Source organism: Scyliorhinus canicula, chromosome 21 (genome assembly GCF_902713615.1).
Source record: "Scyliorhinus canicula chromosome 21, sScyCan1.1, whole genome shotgun sequence".
Lineage (NCBI taxonomy): Eukaryota > Metazoa > Chordata > Chondrichthyes > Carcharhiniformes > Scyliorhinidae > Scyliorhinus > Scyliorhinus canicula.
Genome location: NC_052166.1, coordinates 62,653,839 through 62,675,475, shown reverse-complemented (window position 1 = coordinate 62,675,475; position 21,637 = coordinate 62,653,839). Strand labels below are relative to the sequence as shown.

Sequence of the window (21,637 nt, the reverse complement as noted above, 5' to 3'; positions counted from 1 at the left end):
ATGGGCTAGACAAGACTGATGTGCCCTATTGGCATCATCCACCTCTCTATCCTTATCTGCCAGTCGTTGTCTTAATCCTAAATTCTCCTTTTCGAAGTCCCTGACATCCACTTTGCCCGTTCTGTTTTTCTCCTCTAACTCTGCTCGGTTCCTTTCATTATTGAGGAGAAAAATGCACATTGTTATTCCAGCTGTACAAAGAAACACGGTCATGTTTGTTGGAGGCCAATCATTTCATACCCAAGGAGATTGCTGCAAGAGTTCCTCAGGGCAGGAACCTAGGCTCAACCATCTTCAGCTGCTTTATCAATGACCCTCCCTCCGACATAAGGTCAGAAATGGGATGTTTGCTGGTGGTTGCACAGTGTTTAATGCTATTTTTAGCTTCTTGGATAATGAAGCAGTCCTTGTCCACATGAAGCAAGACCGTGAACATTCAGTTTTGGGATGATAAGTGGCAGGTAATCCAACAGGCGAAAACCGAATGGCATACTCTTGATGTTCAACTGCATCGCCATCACTAAATCTGCCTTTAAGTGACCTTACGAGTCACTATTGACCACCAGTAGCCGAACTGGACTCTCCACAAAATAAGTGGCTGCAAGAACATATCAGGCTCGATATTTATTGTTTCTTTATTCTTTCATGGGATATATGGGCTTTGCTGGCGAGACAGCATTTATTGACCTTCCCTAATTGCCTTTCAACTGAGTGGCTTGCTAGCCATTTCGGAGGACATTTAAGAATGAACCACACTGCTGTGGATCTGGAGTCACATATAGGCCAGACCGGGTAAGGAATTCCCTCCCTAAATGACATTAGTGAACAAGATAAGTTTTTATGACAATAAACAATGGTTTCATGGTCATCATTAGACTTTGAATCCCAAATTATTTTATTTGAATTCCATCATCTGCAGTTGTGGGATTTGAACCCTGGTCCCCAGAGCATTACCCTGGATTACTAGTCCACTGACAATCATTACTACACCACTGCCTCCCGTTGATTCTGCAGCAGAATGTGGAGACTAGGGGATTTTCACAGTTACTTCATTGCAGTGTTAATGTAAACCTACTTGTGACAATGAAGATTATTATTATTAATTCCTGACCCCCCAACCCCCCCCCCAAAAAAACAATTGTCCACCTTCTGCAATGCACAAGTCAGATTTATGCTGGAATACACCAACTTGACTGGATAATGTAGCTCCAAAAACATTTAACTAGCTTGACACCATCCAGGACAAAGCAACCTGCTTGATTGTTTAAAGTGATGGATGAGGTGCCATTCACTCTGCTCCTAACCAGCACATTATGGGTGCAGTGGGCAGCATCTACAAAACGCACTTTGGAAAGTGGCATGGCAAGGCGAGGAATGGAAGCGCTACCTGCAAGTTCTCCAAGACACATACCGTCCTGACTTTGAATTATATTTCCATTTCTTTAGGTTGCTGGTGAAAGTCTACTTGTAGCATTGTTGGGTACCTTCACCTATTGGCCTGCAACATTCTAAAGCAGTTTATCAAATGCTGGTCTTGCCATTGATGCTCACTTCCCATGAATGAATTATTTTAAAAAATGATGTTGCTCCTATTTAATTAACTGAAAAGCAAATAAATTATTTCTTTATTGAGAGGGCATCTTCTTTTTGGCTCACAAATTCTCCTCTACTCTTCGATTGTCTCTTCACCTTTGATTTTGCTGTTTGAATTCCTTTTTTCTCTTTCATACCTGTGTGTTGGACCCTTGGGAACAAGAGGTGCCTCTCATATTGTGGATTGGATATGTTTATATTAAAACTGTTGTCTAGCTGGGGTTAGAATCCCACTGAAATGTTTTACAACTCTGTAGGTGATGCTCTCGTGATCAATACAAATTTGTGCTGACTTAAGTGGAAACCTCAATTTCATTGCCTAATTCCATTTGAAATTTCTTAATGGCAGCTAGCATAAGAATCCAAACCTTTTTTTGTAGGTTAGAAATAAAGTACTTAATCTAATTATATTTTTTTATCTATATGAAGTCATGGGATAAAACCAGGCAATAATTCTGCTACTCTGCAAGGATTTGTCTTGAATTAATGTTGAATTTATGATTTTTTTGAAATGTATGAGTAATGTGGTTATTTAAACTTTTGATCTAAGAAAGAAATGGATGAGGGAGGTTAATTTTATTTTAATCGCAGTTGAAAACTCAATTATCTGTCAAAAGTGAGACCCTCTCTTTCTCGTTTTGGGTCCCAGGAAATTGAGAGTTCTGAATATTTAACTTGTGATTTCTCTGTTTAACTATCGAATCAAATTGTCAGCTTGGTGCAGATAATGTCACATTTTGAATGGATTATATTAAATGCAGGAAGTGGTTAGGATCAGGAGTACGCTGCTTGAAAGTGTCGTGAGGCAGACTCGATCAAGGCTTTCAAAAGGGAATTGGATAATCATCTACAGAGAAAGAGTATGCAGGCCAATGGAGAAAGAGCAGGAGAATGGGACTAGCTCAGTTGCTCTTGCTGAGAACTGCCATGGGCACAATTGGCTGAATGGCTTCTGTGCTGCAACCAATCAATGATTCTCAATTACTTTTTTAAAATAGATTTAGCGTACCCAATTCATTTTTTTCCAATTATGGGGCAATTTAGCGTGGCCAATCTACCTAGCCTGCACATCTTTGGGTTGTGGGGGTGAAACCCACACAAACACGGGGGAGAATGTGCAAACTCCACACAGACTAACCCAGAGCCGGGGTCGAACCTGGGACCTCGGCACCGTGAGGCAGCAAGGCTAGCCCTCTGCCCTTTTGATTCTCAATTACAAGCACCCGATACCCCAAACCACCTTTCCTTACCTGGGCGAATTCTACAAGGATTTGGCTGATCTTGCAACTGCTACCAGAGCTGGTGGATCAAGATTATTGAGTCTAAAAAATTGATTAAAAGTGCTCAATTGGTTTTTAGTTGATGAATGCAAAACCAAACTCCAATATGCCAAAGAATTCTTGCAGATAATTGAGGTTCTGTTATTAAGTAGGTTTTTTATCTTCAACCTATTTGTGTGCTTTTACATGATTTTTCTTTGATTCCCTACCCCCGGGGGATAAAATGGTTAAAGATTAATTCGATGAGGTGCAGCAGTATTTTAACCAGCCTGCATTTCAGTCTGGAGTAATGGACATCTGGTGGAGCTTAAACTCAGCATTGTGTTAATATATACAATCCCCTAATGGACATCCTGTAGTTTTCTTACAAAGCAGATCTCCTTAAGCTCCATTTGCAAGAAGCTTTTAAATTCACAATCAAATTTAGGAAACGCATTGGAAATGATGTAAAATAACTTAATTCAGATTTACATGGACAGATCAGCCAAATACCTGTTTGTTATTTCTCTGCTTGGAGTGCCTGCAACATCCTGACAAATGGTGACGCCAATTCATTTTATTTGTATGTGCAGTTCAGCACATGTAGTGGAAGTTAGATCCAAGTTAACACTTAATTTGAGCATTTACTTGTTTTCACATGTATGTATCCTTGTTAATTTGCAACGCATGTTAAATGTTGTTTTATTAAACTTGATCAGAGAAAAGGAATTGAAGGGGAAAAAAATCTAATAATCCTCAACTGGAAAGTGGAGCAGCATTTGCATCGTAAAAGTATCCAACTCATTGGCACCAACATTACATTAAATCTTTTTGTAAATCCAACTGTAAAGTATGCTGCATGGGAATACTTTTCATGCATGGTTTTGAGCCTTCTAAATCGAAGGATGTACTTGGTTTTTATGATTATTCCCACTCCAATCGTATTTCATTTAATTATTTCTGGAGAAAAAAAGGATTTTTTTATTGAGAGAATTTGGTGGAACACTGGCTTGCTTGACTTGCTTTGATTCTGTGAGACAAGCGTAATCCTGCAAGTTTAACATGTGACGAGCTGTTCTATTTCAGAAGTTATGTAAGCCATAATGCAAATTATTTCCGTGAAACAGAAGGCCATTGTGAATAGTTGTTTCACTTTTGTGGGTGCCGCACATTGTATGTATGATTCTATTTTTCTACATAGAGCTTCATAATCAATTTGGCTCGCTCTTTTGCTTTAGCAGGTGTTAGGCTCTCCGCTCCAAATAGCTGGACATCCTTGCATGATACTGTTGAGCATCTCCTGTTTTATCATAATGTGGTGATTGCATTTCTAGAAACTCGTGACATTTCAAGGTGAAGCTGCCAACTAGGTGCCAGATTGTGGAAAGTTCTGTTCTGTAGATTCAAGTTCATCAATACCCGAGTCAAAATGCCAAAATAAATTCCCAAATGTAATTGTCAGAATAGCTAGAACTCATCGCCATGCTTATTGTTTTGGTGAAAAAGAATTTGAAGATGGCTTTAACTTGGTCTTTGCCATGCCATTCATTCTCTTTACTCGTTCTTTAAAATACTGCAAATAATTTGTTTTCCAAAATACAGTCAAATGAATTACTGATAGCCAGCAGCAACAAATCAAGTGTGACACACAGCAGGAAAGTAAAAGTAAAGTCCCAGATAACCATAGGCTACTTTCCCCTTTCGAGGAAGCGAGCTGACTGGTGGTGATTTAACCTGAGGATCACCAAACCTCAGATGAGAGCCAAGACAGGCATTCATGAATAACCTCAGCCGATATGGGAATTGAACACTCCCTGTTAGCCTGCATACAGCCAACTGAGGCCCCAAAGAAACATATGCTTTACTTGAAGTACTCTATCTATTGAACTGCCAGCAGAAGAAAGTGAATACTTTCACTTTGCGCTGCTGTTTAATGATGCAAACACATTACATTCTTGACAACCGTAATGGGATCCTGTACCTTTTTGTATAACGTGCAGATGTGTGACTGGTAATGGACCCAAGGTAACTCCAGAAAAGAATGTACAGTTGAACATACTTAATGGGAGAAGTTGTGTGTAAGATTGCTCCACCATCTGTTCATGGCTTCGTGCACAGTGATTGATATCTTGTTACTTATTGTGTATCCTGACAGCAGTTCACATACAAATTTGGTAATTGAAACCTTATTATAACTGGTTTTAATTTGGAACTTTGTAATATCAATATAATTAATCAGGTAACTTTTTCCCTAACTTAGCTGCAAATCCAAGTAATGTTGAATGGGTTAACACACACACTTTTCCACACAGATGCTGATCTGAGCCTTGGCGCTACAAAATAGAAGCCAAGCACTTCACCGGGGAGGCAGAGTCATGATATTGGTCACCTAGGATCTCAGTCTTGCATATTTTCACCAGCACCTCAGCAATCACGATTTGTAAGCTACAATGTTGGAGACCAGTAAAGCTTTACTTGTGGCTCTTACTCTTGTCCAGAAAGTGCGCAGGATTAACAAAGTTCAAAGGCAAAGACAATGGGTAGAATTCTTTCAACCAGTCCATGGCGGGTTTCTGGTGGATAAATCTGGCGGGAGCTGAAAGATATGAAACCCACCGCCATGGTGGGTTGCTTTTCCCACTGACAGGTGGTGAAAACGCCATGACTGCTCATTAAAAACAACTGCCGCTGACGTTCTATCAGGCCTTTCAATCCAGCAGGAATTTGTATCTGCTAATGAGTTGCGTGCAGAAGGTGGTCTTTAGTTCTCCAGAGACTTTGGGGTGAATGCAACACCTTTCTGCCACTGCTGCGCTGCTCCTGATGTGCCATTCACCACTCTGCCGGGGCAGACTGCTGCCTGCCTCCATCTCCGTGCCAAGCTGGTCTTCATGGACAGCACTGTGCTGCTGGACCAATTGACCCCCCCGTGTTAGCAAGCCTGATCAGTACTGCACCTGGGTTGGGGTGTACAAGACGTCACCTTGCCATTGGTGCCATACAGTAGTGTTTATGTGGACAGGACTGTGCTCCAGGACTCATTGTGCCACTGCAACAAAGGTCAGAGGTTCAACCAGGGGTAGGGTGTAAGGTAAGGCCGGCGGCGGTGAGGGTTTTGTGGCCTAACAAAGACCAGGGCCAATAGTATGCAGAAGGGCAAGGATATGGATGAAGATGATGAACAATGAAAGGCAGAAGGAAGACAGAGGGGAGGGAAGCTGAATCCTGACAAGGCTGCATGAAAAGCTCACAAACAAGGGGGCAAAGGGATGCCATGTCACTTACTCGAAAGGGATGGATGAAGACTCCAGATGAGATGAGTGGAAGTTCAAGTGGAGCATGGGTACATCGCAGGTGATGGGTCGTGGGAAAGGTGGTTGAATCGAGGAGTGGACTGTCTCTTGAGGATCCAAGCCTTCTCACTCTGGATTACTGACATCTTGCACAGTCTGATGATGACAGGTGGCTGGAGAGTGTGATGTGCTGGAAAATGAGGCTGTGACCTCGAACCTGTCAGCTGAGGGCAGTTCCGGCCCACCAGAGGATTTGAAGATGAATTCCCATCTGCGTAATTAATTAACCTTCACGTGCATAATCTGGCGCGCAATCCCACTTTGTGTCGGTGGAGCAAGTGCCACTGGAGCCGCTTGCCATCGCAAGAATTCTGCCTCATGAGTTACAATTTATACCCTTTGATTTAAAAAAGACACAGTTTGCAGTGAAGTTGCGGTACATTTAAAAGAACTGCACTTTTAAAATACTATAGTATGAAAATTGTCATTCCAACAAATACAAATCTTCATGCATTTCTAATCTTGAGTTTCACATGCAGAATTATGCAGGAAGTTGTCACAGAAATCAAAGTCAGAGCCTGAACCTACTACTTTGAAGTAGCTCTTAAGGGTGTGTTAAAGACCACCCGGGCTTAACCATTTACTAAAAATTCACTTTTCCATCAAAGCAAATCACAAACTACAGAATCCTTCACATCAAGTATTGGATGTTTTTAAATTTGCTACTTGGAGTGCGTCCAGTAAAGTTATTTTAAGTTAGGCCAGTAACTTGAGGTACTTTCTGCATACATGTCACATTGATGTCTGACTTTGTACTTTTCCTTGCAGGTTTCCTTGTCTAAAATAGTGACTGATGCCTTACTGTGCGTAAAGTTATTTTGGGTAGCGTGGGTAAAGATCACGCTTGGCTGCCCTTCTCTATCTATTAAAAAAACGCATGAGGAAGAAAAAAAGATTCACTAATTTATTGACTGTCATTGAAGCACTACATACCTGTTTGGATGTTTGATGCAATGCTAATCAAGAAATGGCTTCAGCATCTTAATAATGCAATCGTAATTTGGCCTTTTTTGGTGCCTTGCGGGGATTTTTAGGAAGGAATTGCACCCAGCCAGATGAAAGAAATTAATTAGCCTTTTTCTTCCAAAGTAGCTCTGGCTAATAGCTACCCCTGCGGTGTTGAATAATTTTAATTATTTAGTTTAAGCACTTCCACGTTTGGGTGTGTTAACCTTTTTAATTCTGGACTATTTGAAATTCGTAAGAGAATGCTAGATTTTCTTTGCTCTTTGATCCACTTCCCTGCTATTGAATATGCATTATTTTGGTTCATTTTGAAACTAAATGGATGAAGCTTCCTTTATTTAAAAAAAAAAGCATTAAAATGCTTCTTACCCTTTTGTGAAGCAGTTCCTGTTTCCAGTTTGTGGGATTAATTGCACACTTCCATCTTCAAAGTGAGAATGAACTGACCCCTCCCAAAATGCAGTTTAAAGTGCTCTGCAGTGTAATTTGTAATGTTATTAGAACTAGGAACTGTAAAATTTATTAGATTGCATTTTCTATTCTGACAGGCGGGTTGTATCGGCTCTGAACTAAATATGTATGCATTTATATAGAATACCAATAACTCAGTAACAGTATGGAAACATTTTAAGTGCTCAAAAGCCTTTTGTAATCTTTTTCTGGTGGTCAGGTACAGGAAATCTGCCTAAACGTGACCCAAACTCCCCGAGGCCTCCCTTCCATAAAACGGCAAAGTACTGGTGAATCTTGGAGCTACAGCCACCAAGAAACACCGAGCCAAACACGCCCGAAAACAAACTTGTGTTGGGAATGCACAAGTTCAGATTGCATGATGCATGATATAACTAATGGTGTTCTAAAATGAAATTTGTTTTATTCTGCTGAATAAAGAGAAATGCTATGGTTGGTGCAATAAAGTTGGTTGCTGGTGCTTTTAATCTTTTACCCTACTGGATAACAGGCCTCAGTCATCCTGCTAGCGTAACCACACTTAACCCTAGCTATTGTAACTTTGGCAATGCTGCATAAGGCAGCTTGCTGTGAATTCACAAAATAAACGCTGACTGTTGCTCTAAGGATTAATGCTGCAGAATCAGAGTTTAATGGAACATGCAAGCTAACATTTGTTGCCTATTTCAGGTTAATAAAAGCACATCATCTCACACGCATCCTGTGGATTGCCTCTGTCTGGCACCAACTCATTGTTATAATTCACGAGCGTTTTTAAAGAAACTGAAATGTGTTGGCAATCCATTTTTTGATAAAGATGTTTTCTTGACCTATATGTTTTTGGAGCAAATTGTGAGTGCTGCATTGGAAGCAATTTAACTTTCTAATTCTGATCGTAAAATAACCTTATTTAATGTATTAGGGTGATCATGGAATATCGCAGCATGCACCAACATTTTTCACCTCTTGAATCACCTAATTATTTCACTGTCTTGCAAACTCTTTCATTTTTTTTTCAAGGAACCATCTAATTTGCTTGCACATTTTTTTTTTTGCATTCAGTTTATGGCAGAATTCAATTCTCTGCTTAAAGACTTTTATCCTAAGTGTGATAATTCAATTTCTGATGGTCAATTAGTGCCCCTTCAATTCTGTCTCGTTAACCAGTGGAAATGGACAGAGTTGGCTCTCAATCTTTCACGATCTTGAAGAGGTCAGTCTGCTCACTCTTGAACCCTCTTTACTCCCAGAGAAAGTATTCCTAGCTTCTCAATTCTTGGTTCATAACTGTAAACGGCATATTTAACTTTAGTGTCGGAAAACATCCAGTCGATTTTAACCCGCTTTCTATTTCTTAAACATTGGTCATGTGGACTCGACACGTTGGGTGCAATTCAGAAATAATTTGAAGTTTGTTTTCGGGCGTGTTTGGCTGGGTGTTTCTTGGTGGCTGTAGCTCCAAGATTCACCAGTACTTTGCCGTTTTATGGAAGGGGTGCCTCGGGGAGTTTGGGTCACGTTTAGGCAGATTTCCTGTGCTGGCAAGTAGGGCCGGCTCCTCGCATATCAGGTGCAGTTTTGAACGGTTTCCCCAATCTCAACCACACCCCCACACCTTCTCATGGGCAAGGCCTCCCAGGGCCTGACCCCTGGCACCCGGGAACCTTGGCATGGCCATCCTGGCACTCTGGAAGTGCCAAGGTTTCCGGATGCCAGGGTACTGCCCTGCCCTGTTCCCTGACCACCTGGGGTTATAATGGCCTGCGAAACCCCCGAGGTGCCATCGCGCCTGGTCTATGCTAAATGCCTAATGGCTCATTTAGATATCATTACCTGAATCACACCTGACTCTGAGTTTGGTGCAGGGGGGCAGTGCCTTGGTATGACCCCAACCCCCCACACCACCACACACACACACACACTCCCGGTGGCTGTACTTCGTGCCCCTGGAGGGATCCGCTCAACTGCCTCAAAACTGACATTGTGTACCTTGCTGACGGGAGGTATGAAAATTTAGTGAAGGGGATTATTTGGTGGGGGTTCACTAATAATACTGAAATAAATTCAAACTTGTAAAATGAAGTTGTGGACATGAATCTCGTGCTGTTGCTGGCAACGGGTGGGAAAATGTGGGAAACGTGATCTCCAGAGGAGTTTTCCAATTCTCAGGATATTTTCTACCTGTGCCACCGATCCTGCGGATTGTCAGTTGTGGGCTCAAGATCGTGGCCTCTGTTTCTCCCTCCACAGATGCTGCCAGACCTGCTGAGTTTATCCAGCATTTTCTCTTGTTATTTTTATTTCTTATGTACTGGCCTCTAATTTAACGCAAGTTATATATGCGGACAACACGCCCCTATTTATATGAATAGTTCATTGGATTTCAAACAGCTTGAATAAGCACCATTTTCCAATTGATTTGGTACATGGGTATTGTAATAAATTTATTCAATTGCCATTGAGAAAATGTTATGGCTTGTAAAGCTTAAGAATTTACATCACTTAATAGCTCTATATGCAAACTATATGATTTAGTTACTGCTTCCTGTGTCTGTGTGGGTTTCCTCCGGGTGCTCTGGTTTCCTCCCAGAAGTCCCGAAAGACATAGTTGTTCGGTGAATTGGTCATTCTGAATCTCCCTCCATGTACCCGAACAGGTGCCGTAATGTGGCGACTATGGGCTTTTCACAGTACTTTCATTGCAGTGTTAATGTAAGCCTACTTGTGACACTAGAAGATTATTATTATTATATCATTTTTCTTGTTTCCTAAAACAGGCAGAAGCCGCTACGATCATTCTTTTCTTCCTATTTAAAGTCATTGTCTGGGATAACCAAGAGACTGTTTTCCCAAAACACTGTGAGGCAGAAGGAAGAGATAACTGGTCTTACCAAGCTGTGGAAGGATTTTGATCGGTAAGCCTTTCCTTCCCAACCTTGATGCCCAGAAGTAGGTAATCGGGTTATGAATTTGGGGAAAAGCAGATATTGGCAATCCAAAATAAAAATCTCGCCACAGGTCCTGCCAAACCTGCAGAGCAGGTTCAGCATATTCTTTTTTTTTTAAATTTGTGAACCTTTGGAATTCTCCATCGAGAGATGTTGATCCTCGGTCAAATATATTTAGGACTGAGATCAAATAGATTTTTGAAAGCTAAGGGAATTGAGGTAAAGCAAGAAAAGCAGAATTGATGTAAATGGCCAGCTATGCTTCTGTTCAATGGCGAAGAAAGCTTTAGGGACTATGTGGCCTAGTCTAATCCTGTTTATATCCTTGTCTTACTCGTAACCTTTTTGACCTGCCTTGGAGTGCCACCATTTCACAGCCTGGCATGTTGATATCATCCATTTTAGTCACTTCCCAGCGGAGCCAGCAACAAGTCTACTCCAATTGGTTGTTGAGAGTAGCCGTGGCGCATCCTGTTGCTTTTCTTGCATCCAAATGTCACAGTAAAGAAGGAACCTGCACTTGCCGTCTACCCACTGTTTCAATTTAATGTTGCTTCCTCAGTTTATCTTTATTTTATTTTATTAAATAGCTTTTTTTTCACTGCCTCCGGACACCCCAAAACACTTGCAACTACTGAATTGCACTGTAAATTCTATGATCTGCTTTTGAATTGTAGTCACTATAGACAATGCTAAATGAAAAATGTGGAAATAAGGCTTGTCGAGTAATGTTGAGGAACCTTATTTTGAAGGCGTATCTTGCATTGAGCCCTTGGATCTGATTTTGAAACTAGAAATTATGCACCTAAAGAGTAGCGATTTCCCCTGCGGAAAACAGCAAAAATGCGGCGCCATTTATTTTTTTTAAAGACAGCTAAGGAATTTTATCTTGAGGTGCTTTTATATTTGAGCTTTATTTGGATCTTTTAATTGTATTGGTAGCTTTGCATTCCAACCAACTAGTTTCCTAAAACGAGTTTGCCAGGACTATTTTGTGGCAGGGCACCTCCACAACTTGTTAAATCTGTTACACAGTCAAATGCGACATACTGTGTGCGAGTGCAACTCTGCTATCTGTTGGCAAGGCAGGGTAGTGCAATTTGATATGCTAGACTGAAGCAGCAAATACTGGGAAATACTTAATTCTGGTGAAGAACTGAAAATGTTATTTATATTTTGGCCAAAAATAATTGAAGTTCCATTTTAATCAATGCTATGTATAGGTGAAATGTTATTACTTCTTTAGGAAAACAGAAACTGCTTTTACAAACACATGCCAGTATGTGGTTAAAATAGTGTTAATAAAGGCCACCTAATGACTGATTTATTGCTAATGTTCTACTGCTCACAGGTGAATTTGTGTTTTATTTTTCTATGATTCTTTGGTTATTGCTGTGTCGACTTTTAATTCTGTAACTATGTTTATTCACCATTTATTTTCCTTTACAATATTTATTTTCCTTTCCAACGTAACTTGGAAATACAAATACTGTATTTATTTTTATTTGTCCCTTTACCCAGCTCTTCAGAGAGCTTTAAGGTTTATGTGATATCTGTCAAATACACAAACTTCACAAAGCAGTTATATCAGATCACTGTGCTTAAGAAATCTTAATTTTTTTTGTGGGGGAGGTGTGGATATAGTACCCTAATTTGAAACGGTGATGCTGCAAAAGACTTAGTGACAAAAATTCACTTTTTCTGTCATGATATTAACTAATCTGTCAGTGTAACTTAGACACATTTTATCTTCAATATCTTTAATTTAAAAAAGCTATAACCCTCCTTGACACAAGGGGGGAAAAAAGGAGTTTGCTCCCAACTTTGCTATAATTGAGAAATGCGTACCTGCGACAAGTAATGGACAGTTGTTTGAAATATACTTGTTTCTAAGACTCCTTTTGTTTTCAGGAGTAAAGTGTATATGGCTGACCTGGAGTCTGGTTTGCATTATTTGCTGCGAGTGGAACTTGCTAGTCACAAGATACTGGAAGGGTCAGAACTGACTACCTTGAAAGACTTTGTTACAGTCCTCGCAAAGGTATGTTTTTGACAGTTAGCAATCATTTAGTTTGCAAGAGATTATTTAATCTGAATGGAAAAATTACATTCCTCTAAAGGCATTATTGACACCTCTCTGAAACGGTGCCGGACAGTATGCTTTTCAAGTTAAGAATATGCATGTATATATTTTTTTCATAGCCCAGGACTAGTCAAAGTACTTCTTGAAACATAGTCACTGTTGTAGAAAGCACAGCAGCCAAACTAAGAATAGGATCCTACAAACAGGAGTGTGTTTAATCAGATTTGTTTTGTGTTGCTGGTCGCACTGAAGCTGTAGCCTGGATTTTATGTTCCAGTATCCAGGGTGTGACTCAAACACACTACTTCTGACTTGGAGGCAAGGATTCTACCACTGAGCCACAGCTAATTATTTAGATAGTGTTTTGTATTAATAGCTGAAAAAAACTAAGAAATATATCACTAGCCCAGATTTTGTGCTTGTAATAACTTCTGACATCCTCACATGTACACTTTTAAAAATATTTAGAGTACCCAATTCTTTTTTCCAATTAAGAGGCAATTGAGCGTGGCCAATTCACCTACCAGGCACATGTTTGGGTTTCTGTGGGGGTGACACCCACGCAGACATGAGGAGAATGTGCAAAATCCACACAGAGACTCCATGCCGAGATCGAAGCTACCATGCCACCCTGCACATGTACAGTTAACCCCAAAAATTCTGAAGTTGCTGTCACTGATTCTTCTCCGTAGCGTGTACTGTTGAGTCCAGACTGCAGTCAATTTGAAATCATTGAACTGACAAGCATTTGTCCTTTTTTTATATCAATAGTTCCACATTTTAATTTAAATAATCCCTTTTTGAATGAGAAATGTGGCACAAAGTTCTTAATTACTGCCAAAAATGTTTTCTAATCCTGAAAATTTTATTTTATATTTGTGGAATGTCAGATTTTTCTGAAATTCCATATTAGAACATTTTTACAGTTTGATATTTCAGCTTCTGCATCAACTCCGTGTATTTGCGGTGGTTGTTTACACTCCGTGAAATCCTATTTGAAAAGTGATGGACCAGCAGTGTATTTTACTACTTATTTTGCTTTGAGAATACTTCAATGTGATTTGCTACTTACTCTGCTTGATAACGTCACTGTTGCCGGATACTGGAGATCACCTTGACTTAGTGCTGACAGTAATTCAAATTAATGCCCAGAATGGATGTTGTGGAGATGGCTATATCTTTGTGACTGGCTTTTTTCAAGATCAGCAAGCGGTGTGACTTTGCCACGAACTGTGAAATCTTGGCCATTAATTTCCATTTTGTCCAAAGTTGGAGTTCATTTGCCTATTGGGTCATCCTGTTGGGAACTGAAATGCATTTTCCCTCACAACATTATCTCCTTGACGTAAGATAATTCAGAAATTTTTAAAATGGTTGATTCAGACAGTTAAGGAAGGTTAAGCAGAAAATCTGGGTTGGGAATGGAGAGAACAGTCCTGGGTGAGTGTGTGACATTGTTTCTCATGGATGAATCATGAGTGGTAAACAGTTAAGCATAGCAACCTATTTCCGTTTGAAAGTTCTGGACAATCATTCAAATTGTGACACTGCACCATTTTAAAAAAATTTGGAAGTTAAATCTCCATTGTGACGTGGAGGGGAAGCCTGAACTCCTTTATTTTTCTCTGTCTGTTCATAAATGGAAGTGTTTTAATTTTTGAGATGAGCTGCAGCATGTTTTCCCAAACTCTCTGTTTATGAAGTCAATTGTAAAGTGACTCATGGTAAACTCTTTAGAATTCAATCAGAAATATTGTTTATTCATACATTCAAACCTGGGGGATGGTCATCACAACTGCGTGTGTGCGCGCGTCCGCACGCGCATGCACAAACACGCACGCGCGCACACACACACACACACACCTTAAATTTTAAAAAACAGACATGAATATTAATGTCAGAATCCACTTTCATGCAGCAGTTAAAGTTCAGGTGAGTTTGGCTAGCTGAAAGCAGGAGTTGCTGAATTTCTTCAAAGTTGATGATGACGCAACAGGACAAGGTTGGTATGCAGAGCATTGCTCCGCTGTTCAGGCGATTGCAGGAATTTTCCAGAGAACAAGGCTTCGAGGAGATTTAGATTGCGACAGGCTTTCTTGTGAGCCTGGAGTTCAGCGTTGGTGTTGACGGGCTGAATGTTTAAAAGCAGACTAACTTGGGAGTCCAGGAATGTGACGTTAAAACTCTCCAAAGGCCAAAGTAGATTTGTTCATGTGGTGTTGCCCAGATGGGTCAGATTCAGGTTAACAATCAGTTGTGATGATTTTGGTCACAATCCATTGTTCACCTTTTGAGATAGATGGTGACTGTCGTCTGCATGTACAGGCCTCTGCATGTATGATGACCTCCATTGGCTTTCTTTCCCTTTGCTCCAAGTTCAGGCTGGGGAGTCAGACAATCTCTGCTCCACTGCTTCATTGATTGTAATGGGTCCACACAATGATAGATGTGAGATTCCACAGTGATGAAGGTTGAGCTTTGTCCGTCAATTACTGTCACAATTTTACAGAACTGTACCAACAAGCAAATTATGTGATCTGTCGCAGCCAAATGTTTGGGTCCAGGAAAGTCCATTTTTAAATGAGGAGAAAATAAGGTTTGATTTTAAACAGTTTGTGATCTCTTTTTCATGTTTCATGGGCATGACATCATGTTTATTTACCAGTCCAGAAGCAAAGGGAAATCCTGTGGAACTAATACGCTTCGCTTGATTTGAAATTGATTTTTGCCAGGTTAAATTTTAATAAAATGTAATTAAGCGAATGAAATGAGTATCAGTAGGCCAATTCCCTGTGTTATGGCCAGGGTTTAAAGAACCCCAGAGTGTATCATGGAGTTCACCTGACCCACAACTTTTAATAGATTGTGGTATTGAGAGCACACGGCCCACTCTACAGGTGTGGTAGAGCAGAAATGGAAAAGTATGTTTTAAAGCAAAGCAATGTTTATTCTATGAACTCAAGTTAACCTTTTTGAAACATACAGTGATCATCTTAGCAACCATCAATTCAAATACAACCCCCAAAGAATACAACACTAAGTAATCCTTAATAACTTCCCAAAGAACAGCCAGAAGACAGAAGAAATCAGGTTTACATTCACTACTGAAAACATTTAGAATTCTGAATTCACCAAATGATCATGAGATAGTCTTCATGGCAGAGAGATCAACAGTACACTTGCATTGTCTGGCTTCAGCTACAACACTGAAAATAAAACCAAAACACACCCTGCAGCAAACAGCCTAAAACAAAAGCTGACAAAGCGCAGCTCCACCCACACTCTGACATCACTGATAAACACCCATTTCTTAAAGGTACTCTCACATGACACCTGTGACATTCTAAGATACCCCAGTGATAATGGGTCATATTATTTTGAAAGACTTTTTAATATTCCCCTTGGCAAGAAAAAAAACTGGCATGTGGGATCCAGGTACTATGGGTAGAACTAATAATTGTTCAACAAATCAAAACAAAGCACATGCAATGTAATATTTAAGGATGACATTTGATGTAGTTACTTGGAATGTACAGGACAGAAACTAACCACTTGACTCAGCTGGTCCATGCCAGTGGTTATGCACAATCTACATGGGTGTTAGAACAATGGGATGGGTTTGTCAGAAATGCTTTGTAGGGCAGTTATTGCATTTGATGAAGCTATGTATCTAGCAGTAGGATAGGTTTATGGTGAATACTCTGTCACCATGGCTTTAAATATAGTTCAATGTGTGGTTCTCAAACTATTCTTAATGTAGTTTTTTTTTACCTGTCCAAATGATTTGCTTTTGATGTTGAGGTAGAATAGCTGGTGGAAGATTCAGACAGACTTGCATGCCGTGTGGGCTCCATTTTTTGTGGTCAGTGTATTATATAGGTATGGCTTTAAGTGAGGTGTCAGTTGTACACCAGTAGTAAGAATATGAAAAATACAAGTGAATCTCAAAATGGCCAAGAGCAATGAAAGGTGACTCTGAATGGGCGATTATAAACTTGCCAAAAATATTGTGGCAAAAAAGGTAAGGAAGGAAACCCAAGCTGCACTTATGAATGTGCAAACAAGTAAGAGTAAGCCTGCACCACCACTGTCTAAACCCACCCCTACCCTGGCCAGTGTGCTGATGCCACTCAGTGGGCAAGGCTTGCTAAGCAGCCTGTTCCACACAGCTTTCTCCCAGTCTTGTGTTTCAAAGATGTCCAATTCTATACTTGAATCTCTGCTAATGGGCTGACCACAGAACAACTCATTCATTGGGCAACGTTGGTTCTGGGCTGAAATAAATATGCAGCCATTGGCACAAGACAAAAATAAATTCTTTTAAAGATGACCTGATGTACATTTACCTTACTATTACCTACCTTTCTCACAATCTCCACATGCTTGAGCATAATTCCCTATGCTTATTCCACCAAATAGATATTTAAATATTGCATCTGCCACTAGTCCTGCCCACGTGAGAGCACATCAGGATGCCAAATAGGTGGGGCTCTGGAGAGATGTAACTTCTGCCTTTTTTCCTGTACCCAGCAGCGCTGCTGTATTCCAAGTTTAATTTCATAAGTGTGACTAACTAACTTTGAGATTGTTCCCCTTTTTAAAAAAAGGAGCAAATTTGGTCACCGGGAAGGAACGTGTAGTTCAATATTTGTGAATCACAAGTCTGCACCCTGCAGTGGTGATTGTTGTTCTTGGATTCTCTGAGGATGTAAAAGTTCTGGATACAGCGCTTGTGTCAGTAATGATGTGGGGAGAAATTGGGAATTGTGTACATGATTTTGTTTCCTGATTTGTCACACCATCGACCTTAATTACCAAAATTCCCAAAAAGTTCTGACTTTCATGCTCATTTTTATCATTGTTAAGCTAGAAGTCGCTGCCTTACAAAGTTTTTTAAATTGTAATTGCAAAGATATATTTAGCTAACCAATTCTAGCCTTGTTACTAAAAGCCGTGTGTGTGGGTGTTTGATCAATATATTAGTATTTACCAGTGAAGTCTGCAAATGTATGTGTATTTCCAAGGATTAAAAAAAAACAGATTTATAATATTTTTTAATCCAATAAATCTGGGTCACCTACAGTCATTTTAAAAGGGGGAGGAAAATGCCATTAATTATCTCATGCTGCCAACACAGACGTACTTAAAATTGCAGATTTGCAAGGGTCACTCCATGACTTCCATAGCAGCTGGAACTCTTAACAACTGTCTGACCATTAAATCCACTTAACTGCAGTTTGGAGAAAATTGAGTTTTCTCAGTCAAACCACCAGATGGCGCACCTCGTGATTCGGTCCCGTTAAACCTTTGGTTTGATGGGTGGGATTAATTGATGTAGTTGCGTTGTTAGCATAGTTCCTGCAGCCAGATTGTGAAACAGGGCTGATCTTTGTAGGCTTCTGGTTAAAGGGCCTTAAGGGTCATAAATAATCCCTGTAGTTGAGAATCGAATTGGCGGGAGGGGCGGGATGGTGGGGGAATAGACAACAAATTAAATGGATGTTGTAGTAAAAAAATATGACTTGGATTTGAATGTTCAAAGCACTTAAACAGTTCAATTTGTAAGATTTCCAAATCCTTTCCAAATTCATGTGATTGTTTAAGACTTTAAATTTGAACTTGTCTGTTTAATTTGGTGTTGAAGTTCTCTTGTTCAGTGTGCAGATTATAGCAGCATTGAATCCCTACACTGCAGAAAGAAGCCATTTGGCCCATCGAGTCTGCATGACCCTCTGAGAGAGCACCCTGCCTGGGCCCAATCCCCTCACCCTATCAGTGCAACCCCACCTAGGGCCAAGTTATTATGGCCAATCTACCTAACCTGCACATTTTTGGACCATGGGAGGAAACGGTAGGAAACCCATGCAGACATGAGAATGTGGAAACTCCACACACGCTCACCCCAGGCTGGAATTGAACCTGGGTCCCTGGTGCTGAGGCAGCAGTGCTAGCCATTGTGCTACCTAAACATTGGGGGTGGGATTCTCCCTTCTAGGGACTAAGTCCCCACGCCCGCCGGAAAATAGGCGAGAATCACTCCGGACTTATTCCTAGAAAGTCCAGGGTAATTCTCCGTCTTCAGGGGACATGCAGGGCCCCAGTGTATGTCCCACTGCTCTGGCTGCCGGCAGGGCTCTGCAGTTATGCCTGCGTGGCCGTGCATGCGCACGGCCGCGGGTCCGCGTGGTGACCGTCTTCGTGCTGGCCCCCGCACAACGTGGCACAGCCCTACAGAGGCACCCCCCCTCCCGGAATGAGCATGGCCGCCAATCGGTAACCACCGATCGCGGCCTGGCCACCGTGGAGGTCCCGCCCCGCCCCGGAGTCAGATCCCCCCCTCCCCTTACCAGTACTGCCCCGCAGCCAGAATGGCGTTCCCGCCAGATGGGAACACGTGAATCACGCCGGCGGAACTCGGCAGGCACTCGGCCCGATGAGTGCGGAGAATCGCCGCAGGGGCTGCTTTCAACAGCCTCCGACCAGCGCCGCGTCAATCGCGCGTTCACGCCTGGCGGCGATTCTCCGGTCGCCGGATAATCACTTGCAGGCATGGGAGCCTATTTTGGGTAATTCTCCGCCCCCGTGCCAAACGTGATTGCGGCGCGGAGGGTTGGAGAACCCCGCCCATGGTATTTTTTTCAGGGACAAAATATTTTGTTACGTGAGTGGTATTTGTCACTTCATATGTGTGCCAAATGTACAGCAAATGTAAAGGAGGGACACCATGAAAGAGCTTTAATAATTGCTGAAATGAAATATGCCACAGAATCACAGAATTGTGACAGGACCACAGGAGGCAATTCGGCCCATCGCATCTGCACTGGCTTGCTTAGGGTCGCTCTCCTGCCATCTCCCCATTTATTTTTATTTTTAAAGTACCCAATTAATTTTTTCCAATTAAGGGGCAATTTAGCGTGTTCAATCCATCTATCTTGTATATCTTTGTGTTTATTTGTGGGGGCGTAACCCACAATAACACAGGGAGAATGTGCAAACTCCACGCGGACAGTAACCCAGAGCTGGGATCGAACCCGGCACCTTGGCGCCGTGAGACTGCAGTGCTAACCGCTGCACCCCCTTACCATCTGCCCGTAACCATCAACATTCTTTTTCAGATAACAATCTAATTCCGTTTTGAATTCCCTGTGATGTACAACAAACCACCTGCATTTAAATGAGTTCCAGTGCAGTTTGTTTTGTCAATTACAGCTGTGATTCGTAGTGATAAATTAGTCAAGGATTTGAAGTATTGAACAGTTTTGGCTGAGGCTTTGGAATAAGAGAGCTGTTTGAATGAGGAATTGTACAGGAGATGGCGTGGCTCAGAAATTACTTTTTAATTTCTGCTTGTAGTGTAATGGCTCATAATGGAATATCACCCAATGCTGGACAAGTGAACTCAATTCTATGTTCTCACTAGTCCAGCCAGTTTAAGTTGGCACTTAATATAATTTTTGCATTCAAATTCAGTCCAGCTCCTCCTGATTGCCCCCACCTTCACATCAATTGCGTCAATGTAAAGCAGGTTAGCTGTGCATTATTGCTGTGCTCTTTGTGAGGCAATACTGTGTACAAAGTTGGCTGCCACATTTCCAAAATTGCAACTTATCTATTCTTCAGGGAAAGAAAAGTATTTTATTAGCTGTAAAGTGTTTTGGCACGTCCTGAGCTCATGAAAGGTGCTCTATAAATGCAGGTTCTTTCTTTTAAGCACCAACTGTAGCTGACGGACCAGAGAAGCTGCTTCAATACTCTGCTGCTCTGAAGTTGACCCATAGATAATCCCCCATCCCATGAGTCAGGGAAACGCCTGCCTGTGTTCAGCACTTCCCCCTGTAGGAACTGAAGTAAGTTTGGGGACTCACTGTTCCAAAACCACCTACTGTCACCCTATTGTGGTGAATCAGTGCAGTAAGGCACAGCCTGACCAGACAAGACCCAAATTATTAAATTCAGCAAATTTAGAAGGGTTATCTTGTTTGCCAGTTGTACAGCAAACTTTTAGCAAGTGTTTAGAAGAAGTCTTTGATCAAGATTGCACATTTTTCAGTAGCTTGGCTGTTCTCTTGGAATTGACTGTAAATGCCCTCAAGCGCACAACCCTTGCAAGAGCAGTCCTCACCATAATCTGAAGAAAGTGACACTCAAAATTGTTATTTTGCTGTTAATTTATTGGGTTCTGTGCTGTGTTCAGTTTTTTTTTTTCTATTTGTGGCTGAATAATTTGCTAGATTGAAGAATATCAACTGCATTGAACTCTTTATCCCTGTGTTTTTTTTTTTTGAAGCTTTAGAAATACAATCCTCCCTTTATTCCCTATTAGCCTTCAACTGAATCAGATGGTAGAGATAATGTGATGGCCAGATTAACACTGCACTTTCTTAAAGGAAAACACGACATCTACAGATTTGATCCTCTAACTGACAGGAGGGATTAATTTTTCAGACGGATATATTTTGATAATGCCAGACCCTTTAAGATTGTCGGGTTTAAACCGTCAAATTGCAGATTGTTAAATTTTATGTAGTGAATGTAGTGAATGTAGTAAACGCGCTTCCCCCTTTTCTGATCTCTGGAGGCTTTTCCACATGGGCCTATTGTACACTGTGAGGGAGCTTATTTTTTGTTTTTCTTCCAGTGTCTCCTCTTTTTAGGTTTACATTCTTCAGTCCAAATACTGAGCGGTGGGAGGGGACCCCCCACTTGCACTCCTTGACCCGTGGAATAAACATGTGTTTATATTGTGCCTTTGTGACCTCAGGACATCCCAAAGCATTTTATAGCCAGTGTAGTCACTAGTGTACACAATGCATGCTTTTCTTTTTCTTTCCAACACCGCTCAAACACGGCTGAAATCAATGTCCTGAAGGATGAATCCGCACCTTCAGCTGTCATGACTTAGAGCCACGATTCTGCACTGCTGGTTTGTTTTGTGTCCGTGTGCAGCAGGTTGCAAATATATCTGTTCTGTGAATACAGCTCTTT

The 21,637-nt window shown here is 41.2% G+C and overlaps 1 protein-coding gene across 2 annotated transcripts in view; it reads left to right on the top strand.

Moving 5' to 3' along the window:
• Nucleotides 1-21,637, top strand: part of lhx3 (LIM homeobox 3) — a 189,002-nt gene that overhangs the window by 52,662 nt on the left and 114,703 nt on the right. For both annotated transcript variants that reach the window (XM_038782330.1, XM_038782323.1), the window contains exons 7-8: nucleotides 10,399-10,536; nucleotides 12,481-12,610. In XM_038782330.1, the coding sequence (XP_038638258.1) occupies nucleotides 10,399-10,536; nucleotides 12,481-12,610 (268 nt within the window). The remainder of the gene's footprint in view (nucleotides 1-10,398; nucleotides 10,537-12,480; nucleotides 12,611-21,637) is intronic.